This window comes from Polyodon spathula, chromosome 12 (genome assembly GCF_017654505.1).
Source record: "Polyodon spathula isolate WHYD16114869_AA chromosome 12, ASM1765450v1, whole genome shotgun sequence".
Lineage (NCBI taxonomy): Eukaryota > Metazoa > Chordata > Actinopteri > Acipenseriformes > Polyodontidae > Polyodon > Polyodon spathula.
The window spans coordinates 44463561-44473325 of NC_054545.1; the positions used below are offsets into that span (position 1 = coordinate 44463561).

The 9765-nt window shown below is 44.1% G+C and overlaps 1 protein-coding gene across 1 annotated transcript; it reads left to right on the forward strand.

The window, feature by feature from the left end:
• The first annotated feature begins 843 nt into the window (after positions 1 to 843).
• cwc25 (CWC25 spliceosome associated protein homolog) lies at positions 844 to 9119 on the forward strand. The gene is made up of 10 exons (XM_041266528.1): positions 844 to 969; positions 2422 to 2594; positions 2971 to 3207; positions 3500 to 3569; positions 3723 to 3868; positions 4247 to 4316; positions 4921 to 5120; positions 5717 to 5809; positions 6346 to 6507; positions 7499 to 9119. Exons 1-10 carry the CDS (start codon positions 952 to 954, stop codon positions 7611 to 7613), a joined length of 1284 nt encoding a protein of 427 aa, XP_041122462.1. The 5' UTR covers positions 844 to 951; the 3' UTR covers positions 7614 to 9119.
• Positions 9120 to 9765: the final 646 nt, after the last annotated feature.

Sequence of the window (9765 nt, forward strand, 5' to 3'; positions counted from 1 at the left end):
ACTATATATATATTTTCAAATGTTAACAGTATATAATAGTATTTTTCAAATGTTAACAAGCATATATAACTTAAATACAGGTTACAAAAAAGCTCCACAACTCCGCCAAAAATAACCCTAATGCACATCACAGTACTGTACAGTTACAGCTTCGATCATTATAACATCACCATATAGATTCTGAGCACACTACAAACCACACGCACAGACCCACCCCCCGGGTGGGGGCAGGGGTGCTGCACCACAGACGGTGTGGCGTGTCTGCAGTCCCGCCGTCACGACGTCAGCCACACGCACGGGGTGGGGGGGGTGCCCACGTCGGTGTGCGTGTCTGGGTGGGGGCAGGGGGTGCTGCAGTCGGTGTGCGTGTCCTGGGGGGGGGGGCGGGGGGTGCTGCAGTCGGTGTGCGTGTCTGGGTGGGGGGCAGGGGGGGGGGTGCTGCAGTCGGTGTGCGTGTCTGGTGGGGGGCAGGTGGGTGCTGCAGTCGGGTGTGCGTGTCTGGGTGGGGGCACGGGGGGGCACTGCAGTCGGTGTGCGTGTCTGGGTCAGGGGGGGCAGGGGGGGGGTGCTGCTGGCAGTCGGTGTGGGTGTCTGTTTTGGGGAGGGGGGGGTGCTGCAGTCGGTGTGGGTGTCTGTGGGGAGGGCAGGGGGTGCTGCAGTCGGTGTGCGTGTCTGGGGGGAGGGGGGGTGGGGGGGGCACAGCCAGGGGCTGCAGTCGGTGTGCGTGTCTGGGTGGGGGGCAGTCGGGTGCTGCGTGTCTGGGTGACGGGGTGCTGCAGTCGGTGTGGTGTGACACCCCTCCCGCCCCCACGACGTCAGCCACACGCATTACGTTTCACAGCGTGCGGAGTAGTCACGTGTAGTGAAAGCGGAATTTGTGTGTGTGTTTATTTTTTGTTCCTCTACGGAAACATCATTTTATCGACCTCGACTTGAGCAAGCGACAGCGATATGGGCGGGGGAGATCTGGTATGTTTTGCTTGTAATCTTAACACTGCTTGTCGTTGTATTTACCCGGCACCGCTAGTTCGTTTGGGGTAAATACAAAAATAAAGTGAAACGTCGGCGTTTGTGGCCTGCTGGTGCTATTTCAGTTTAAAACACAGCTGGCAGTGTATAAAAACGCGCGGCTCAACCTGCGAGGGTGACATTGCACAACTAACAACGCTTTTATATTTAAGCCTTGCCTATATACCGTAATATTCTTTTAATTAAATATGTTTTAGTCCCCTATCTGAAAATTAAACGTGAAAGAAGCGTTAGATTCACGCATATACATTCTCAACTACCATGGTTGATAACATTAATAAGATTTTTTTTTTCTTTTTGCCGATTATATTTCAAGCACTATTTGTTTATATTTGTTTTTCTCCCGCGTGTTTTGTAGTTGTTATGGACACATATGTAATTAGATTTTTGTCTTAACGAAATGGTTCATCATTTAATCTTATTATGCTTCATATAAATAGCCAATCCGGACCATCGCATGTATCGTGACACGTCGTATCGCAATACGTATTGTGAGATTAGCGTGACCTTACACCACTAACTAAAGCCCCTGTCACACTGGCACTCCTACCCGCGTCACAGTCCCGGCCTAGTGTGAAAGCGCGTACCTGGGTTGACCCGGGTCCCAGCGACCCTCCTCAGGATGTGGGTCCACACGCTTTCACCCTGGTTGAGGGAGACAAAATGCATGACGACGAAATAACAAACAGCCACGCCTCCATGAAGGTTTCCCTTCCAGGAAACATGTCTGTTTATTCTGTTCAGCCCTATTTTTGTTGCTTGAGACACAGCATGAGCTAGACTGCAGCAGAGATGAAGAAATATTTGCTCTAACCAACAAGTGGGCCGATGGTTCAATCCAGAGAAGCTTGGATAGAAGAGTCTGTAACAAGCTGCTTCCGGGGCATTGATACACACATTGTGCACTTGCGTCTGTCACCCAGGTCAACCCTGCTTTATCAAAAGCAGTGTGAAATCACATAGCCGACCAGCATGACTCCGGGTCCTGCCCAGATAGTGCATGCCAGTGTGAAAGGGGCTTAATATTGGTAACAAGCTTGGTGCATCTTGTTAAACTCTAGCTAGGCTTGGTGATCCAGTGACTCGCTGTGTGTGACTCCGAACAAGTCACCGAACCTCCTTGTGCTCCGTCCTTTGGATGAGACGTCAAACAAACAAGGTGGTATTGGGAGTGACTCTGCAGCAGCAGTTGTGATGCATGGTCCACCTCCTAGTCTCTGAGTCACTTTGGATCTGCTAGATGATTACTACTACTACTAATAAAAATAAAATAAAAATAATAATAATAATAATAATAATAATAATAATAATAATACGCTCATAGCGAAAACCAGGGACAAGGGAGCCATGTTTTCATCCCTGTGATATTAATGCTGTCCCTGACGTGTTCAGAACCTGAAGAAGAGCTGGCACCCGCAGACTCTGAAGAACATTGAGCGGGTGTGGAAGGCAGAGCAGAAGCATGAGGCGGAGTGCAAGAAGATCGAGGAGCTGCAGAAAGAGCTGCGGGACGAGCGAGCGCGGGAGGATATCCAGAAATACGCAGAGGACAGCGGCGCCATCAAGTAACCCCCCCCCCTGCTCCAATCACTCGCCACGCCACGCCACGGCTAGGTGACCAAATGTTTAGCATCACCCAGAATTCTAAGATTGAGATGTAATTTAACAAAATGATATCGCAAAAGTCTTGGTATTACATGCTAAATTTGTCCTTTTTTTTCCTTTTGGAAATGGAAAACTACAAAGTGGCATGTAATTCAATATGTTAATATTATGCGGCAGGTTTCATTCAAACTTTGATGCACAATGAGTACATTCTATAGGGGTGATGCAAAACATTTGTCTGTAGCTGTACGTTGGGTCCCGTTGTTCACTGTCTGCTAGTCAGTAGAATCCCAGTCGTTCAGTACAGCCCTACAAGCACAGTTTGTTTTCCCCCAGGAAAAGGGATGAACGTCTAGACTGGATGTACCAGGGGCCTGGGGGGCAGGTGAACAGGGAGGAGTACCTGCTGGGCCGCGCCATCGATAAGCAGATCACTGAGAAGTACGAGGAGAAGGAGGCGGGACCCTCCTCGGAGACGGGGCTGCTCCCTGGGTCCATCTTCACAGCAGGGGGCGCCACCTCCGCCCTCGACATGGCTGCCAAGATCCGGGAGGACCCACTCTTCACGATCCGGTGAGCAGTGATATTATTATTATTATTATTATTATTATTTAGATTTTAGTTTTTTTCCAGTTCCAATTCCCGTTTCCTTTTTATTAATTGGAATTGGGAACTGATTTGAAAAAGGAATTGGAAATGAAATTGGAATTTGGGGTGGTGGGGATTTACCCCAAACCTGCTTCAGTAATCCATTTTTTGTTATCTGGTATTTATTTAAAAAAATAAAAAAATAAAATAAAAAACCTGAAAAAAGTGATTAATTCGGTAATTTTTTCTATGCATTCTTTATTGTTTTTCATTGTAGGAAACGAGAGGAAGAGAAGAAGAGAGAAGTGTTGACCAACCCTGTGAAAATGAAGAAAATCAAAGAAATGGTATCAGTCTTATCCTATAAAAAAAAAAAAAAAAAAAAAAAAAAATGTGCACGTGAAAATAAAATAAGCTTGACAGTCCATGACATGGATCTTCCTCTCTGAAGTTAATCACTGGGTAATACTGACGGCTTGGTGTATCACTTCTGACTGTAGCTGCAACAAAACCTGGAAAAGAAAGGCAAGAAGAAGAGCAAGAAAAACAAGAAGGACAAGAAGAAGAAGCACAAGAAGCATCGTCGGCACAGCTCAAGTAGCGAGGGCTCCAGCAGTGGAGAAGAGGAGAGTCGCCCCAGAGAAAAGTGAGCACAGTCCCGCCCCTCTCCCCAGCTCTACCAGACCTAAGGTCAGCTGCAATTGTAATGCTTGTTGATAGATAATTATATCATGTAATTGATCAATTACAGTTCAGTTATGCATTTGTCATTCGATCATTTTTTCTTGTATTTTCAACCACTTTTGGTGACCTTGTTTGGTTTAAAAAAAAAAAAAAAAAAAAAAAAAAAAACCTGGCACACTGGACCTGTGTGCGTGCGTGCGTGCGTGCGCTTACTTACTAGCACCGGGCTCGGTTCCAATACACACCCGTTCAACCCAATCATAGCCAGTCCAATTCTCTTAAAGATGTATACTTGCTGTTGTGGTTTTAAATGTCGTTCATATTCAATTATTTCTTTTAGATCGCACAAGACGACAAGCAGCCCTCCTCTTCCCTCCTCTCGTCCACAAGCCCCTGGTTATGGCTTGCAGGTCAGCATATTGATTTATTATTATTATTATTATTATTATTATTATTATTAATCTTTTTCTGCATATTGCCTTTACCCGAAACATGCAGATTATTTTCGTTGGTTGTCATTTTTTTTTTTAATCAAAGTCTTTTGTACCACACAGGGATGGACTCCCATTGCATAGCAGTTTGAGCCATTCCAGGTTTTGCAATGAGTTTAATAAGATGCACCTGAGCTTGTTACCTAGACGTCAGGGCTAATCAAGCTCCTAGTAAAACTTGGAATGGGGGAGACTGCTTTGCAATAGGAGTCTTATTGCCCTTCCTGACCACAGCATGTGGTTGAATGTGAGTGTCTGTCAGAACCTCGTGATTGCATAACCTCCCCTTTCTATAATTATTGTTCTAGTGCAGTTGTGCTGCAAAGGAAAGTACATTTCTCAAATACATTGTTCAAGTTTATACCATAGGGACTTGGTTGCAATGAAATCTGGCCATTGAGAAGGGTACAGGATGTGTGTGAAATCCTTGCTACACTCTTCAAACTAGTCCTTGAAATGGAAAACTTTAATCTGGCTGTGCTGACTTCAGCCGTTCCTCCCCGGTGCGCTGATTACTTCACAGATCCTTGTTAATGACGCCCGTCACCATCGAGACGCGACACCTCCTGACCACCAGAGAACAGCACAGAAGCACAGAGGTGGGTCCAGGAGCCGCTCGCACTCCCCTCACAAGCACACCAGCAGGGGCACCAGACGCGAGGAGCCGAGGGAGCGGAGAGGGAGGTCCCCGTCTTCACCCCCCCCGCCAAGACACAGCAAACAGTGAGTCTACCTTCATCATCATCATCGTCATCACCCTGTTCAAGCTGGGCTTCTGATTTCAACCCATGGATTCATTCGAAATCAAAATTTCTTCCCAGAGTTATTATTTTTAATCCTTTGTTTTGGCTACAAATTGCCACGTCCTTTTTTGAGGAGTCATGTTAGACGTGCCTGTAATCAGAGCAGTGAAATTTCACACCGGCTATGAAGCTCAACACATAGAAAATTGAGCTTTATCATTACTGTGGGGAGGAAAAGTCCAAGAAAAGTCTTTTTTTTTTTTTTAATTCAGTTTCTTATTTTATACGGAGGTGGCATAAAAGCATTTGAAGGGCTACATTTGCAGAATCAACAGTTACGTTTTAGACTTTTTTGGTTAACAAAATTAGAGTAAGTTGTCATAACAAGCTAGTTAGAGAGAAAATCTTAATGGGTAGATGCCAGTTCAAAAAAAAAAATTAAAAACATTACAAAGCAGCCTGTCCTCAGATGAGGGCAATGGCACTTAATGGGTTAAAGTACAGCTGACTTCTATCAGAGTGCTGCTTCGCTCTGGAGGAGATGGTGTGACAGCGCTCTGTTTATTCACCGTGCAGTGACAAGACGGACAGAAAGGGCAAGGAGAAACCAAGAAGCCCACCCCCCAAGAACGACAGGCACTGCAGACACCAGGACACCAAGCCAACAAAGTAAGAAAACCCTTAACTGCTGGGTCACCCATTTCAATGTTCAGTTCCTTTCTGAAATCAATTCCATGTCCAATTCAGTTAGAACAAATACCAGGAGGGACATCAGCCCTCCAGGACCAGGATTGGAGACCCCTGCTCTAAGGGATTGAAATTGAAAGAGAGGACTTTTCCAAAACCCTGACTCAGACCAGGAGCAAAACCATCAGAAGCACTACATGAGTCACACATATTCAGTTTCAGTTCAAATTCAGTTCATCCTTATCAACAACTAGCAATAGTAAAAGAAACGCACTGGAATTGATATTTTAGAGACGTACTTGTTCAACTGCTTTCATTTGAAGCCAATTTAATTGACTCGCAGATAGTGACTTCAATTGAAGTCTTTTGTTGCCACTGTTGTGAGAATCTCATTTTAACAGAATACTGCTAATTGCAGTTTTGATCAACACTGTGTTGGGGTTGGTTAAAAGGGATTGGGAATTGGGGAATTCGATTTTTAAAAAGGGAATTGATCCCGTCCCTGCTGTGGTCTTCAGGAAGCTGTCCGCGGAGGAGCTGGAGCACCGGCGTCGGGAGATGATGGATTTTGCACGCTGGCGGGATGAGGAGAGAGTCAACAACATCAAGAGGTACAAGAAAGAAGAGGAGGAGGAGAAGGAGCTGGAGAAGCTGGACTCCCGTGACGGCAAGTTCATACAGTGAGTACACCGCACGCCAGGCAGGCCGCTCTCTGGCGCTGTCTCAGTTGGAATTTGTAGCGTGGGAATAGCTTCCATAGGGCTGACCCATGGGCTTGTTTGTTGCTGTTTTTAAAGGTGAAATCCTCTTGCAAAGATTCAGGAGGAGACATTTACAACGTAGAAGCAGTTCACTCAGTGCTTCTGTATAGAGTTGCAGGTGTGCTGTGTTCTTACTGGTAGCATTGTGTGCTTTGTAGTATGAATTAGCTGCTAGGAGCTGGACAAGCTTAGATGGGCCTAATGGCGGCCTCCTTCTCCTGTCGTTTTTATATGTTCTTCTGTTCCGGTGCCTGATTCTAACAGAGAACACCTTGACACATACTGGTGAAAACGTTTGCCTTAATTTTGTGGATAACGTGCCTATCAGCACTGCTACTGGTCTTTATTGTAAGAGTGTTTAACCCTTTGCAGCCCCTTTTCTCAGCACTTGTCGGGCGCGTCAGGTCCAATTTATTTTCATACGCGCTGATTAAAATATTTTTTTTTTTCAGAGTAAAACAGGTTTAAAAGCACACAGAGTAGTGCATTTCCAGCCAAGCCCCACCCCTTGTTCTCTGTATTTTTCACATACCTCTTTATAGTCGTGCATACTGATAAATCCTCTCCTGATCACTCGTTTTATCACCAAACTCCTCAATAATGTGATCCAAGTCATTGTTTTATTACTATAATATCTCAAAAAGCTCTGCAGATGTCTGTGATGTTCTTTGAGCGCTGGATGCAGAAGCAGCTATCTGTTTGAATCTGTGAATGAGCATGCGATGCAATTTACTGTTCCTTTTCTTTAAAACCTTCAGGCATCGTGGTATTGGGTCTATGTTTCCATTTAGTTTCCTTTATTAGTCTTTTATATATTGAGACTTCTTAACCATTTACACTTTTTTATGTATATTTTTAAACAAAAAAAATGTCCAACTCTCTTTCTTGTCTCTTTCTCTCTGTCTTGCAGTAAAATGAAGCTGGAAAGTGCCTCCACCTCAACGGTGGAAGATCGCGTGAAGAGGAACATCCACTCGATCCAGAGGACCACGGCCGCTCTGGAGAAGAACTTCATGAAGAGGTAGTGGAGAGAGCGAGGGAGAGCTTCAGAACGCACACAACACCAGCTAGCCACATGGCTCCTGCGCGCCCGCTGTGTAACCCGTCACTGCTGGGTGCAATTCGGCGGCTGCCTGGGCATCGGCTTTGGACACCAACGGAGCTATTCACCAAGCAACCCTTGGGCCAGCCTCGGGGGGGGGGGGGAAATCAATGTTACTGTTGATTAGCCAGCAGACTCTGTGGAGAAACCCTGTCTTGCGTCACAAGCAGGCCTTTGGTCAGTCTCAATTGTAATGGTGCAATTTGTAATTGTAATTGCACTTGAACGTGGGCATACATGCGTAATGATAATTGCAGTGACTGTAGCAGAATTGCTCGGAGAAATAGGATTGTAATTGCAATTTCAACAAACAGTTCTGCTCTAATTGTATTTATAATAGCCCCCAGGTCTGGTCACAAGCAGACTATAAAGCCGTCCTTCTTTTTTAAAATTGTATTTTTAATTGTTTTAGTTGCTGTAGGCAGGTTTAGCGTTTAACTAATCCTTGATTTATTTTTATTTTTCATTCCTGTCGATTTGCCTCTTAAGATTTGAATTAAGTTTATAGCCCTGCTGTATAGCCAGGATTGCTCTTTGTGTTTCTCAAAGACACGAGTGTGCTTCCACGGCTATGTGCTGTAAGCTAGATTTGGTTAAACTTTTCGGAGTAATTTCGAGAAGTGAATTTGCCCAGCCACCCATTGTAGTCTTTTCTATTGATCTTTGACAAGACATTAGTGATGCTTGCTGTATTACTGGGAACAAAGTCGCTGACTGCTGCCCTGTTGTATACTTGTCAGGCCAGTAGCCTAGCAGATTTGAAGTGGTTAAGTTTGTGCTTTGGCGCATTAAAAACCCCTCTCCTAGACATAGGATACTGGCAAAGAACACTGCCCACCGCATAGTATTTTTAGGCAAATTCTGTCCCAACAAATGGTTGAAAACTAACCGTATTACTCAGGGTATAAAAACAAAACTATTGTGATAATTTGTGATGTTAAACCTGTTACTACCAGCTAACAAAAGACTTGCTATACTATTAAAAACATGTTTTGATTGTTAAGTTTTCATTGCAGTTCCAGGGACCTTAAAGGAATTTAAAGCATATTTTCTTAAGAATTCAAATATATTCAGCAATGTATTTTAAATTGTATTTTCTGTACAGTTACTGAATGTAATGCCAGTGTCACTTGTTGCTAAAGAGATTATATATATATATATATAATCTCAATATTTTATATATAATAAAATTTGGGTGCAATTGGATAAGAATTATATTATTTAGATTTACTACAGTGCTCTGTTTATTTACTTTGTAACCCTGTCAGTACTGGTACTACCTTTCTAAGATCTGCCGTCAACATGTATACCGGTTTATATTAAAGATGTTTTTTTTTTTTTTTTTTTTTTAAACTTCAGCAGCATTCTAAGTTTGTCTAAGGTGGAAAAGATTTGCAACAGGCCCCTGAATTTCCTTAATAAAATCTGATATCTTTTTAAGCATGCATTTATTCATTTATTGATGTGTGAACTCAATTAAATTGTATTGCTGTGTGATATTTCTTGTGTTTTGAGGACACAATGTTCCATCTCAGTGAGATTCTTTCAATATTTGAACGGGCCAGTCATTAATGGAAACGTTGGACGGTGACAGTCCTTTTCCCCCCATCAACAGCTTGTCGCTGTAAACCGTTTGAGTATGTATATCGTGTGCTTATTTACATATTAGCGTGCAGCTGCCAAATGCATGCAAATGTGAAATCACCCGACATGGATTCCCGTTATATAAGGGCGCTTGCTTTCAGTGTGTTTAAAAACCTTATTTTTAACTATCAAAGGAAACCGTCTCTGGCATACACACATTTACTGTTTGTACTTTTCCACATTTTTCGGTAATTAGCCATACACTTGTCTCTTGTTATGCGTTATTTGTATGGATTTTGCAACGGTGCGTGCATGCAGGACGCATTGAGACTCTGGGGCGTTGAAGGGCGAAGCACCAGAATAGTAGCACTGTGAGTGGCAGGCGGTACCTTTCCAGCGACCCCTCAAGCGCTGTCTTTTGGCAGCGTCTCCTCTCCTCCTCCTCCTCCTCCGCGGCTTGAGGGGGCGCTAGATCGCACTCTCCTGCCGAC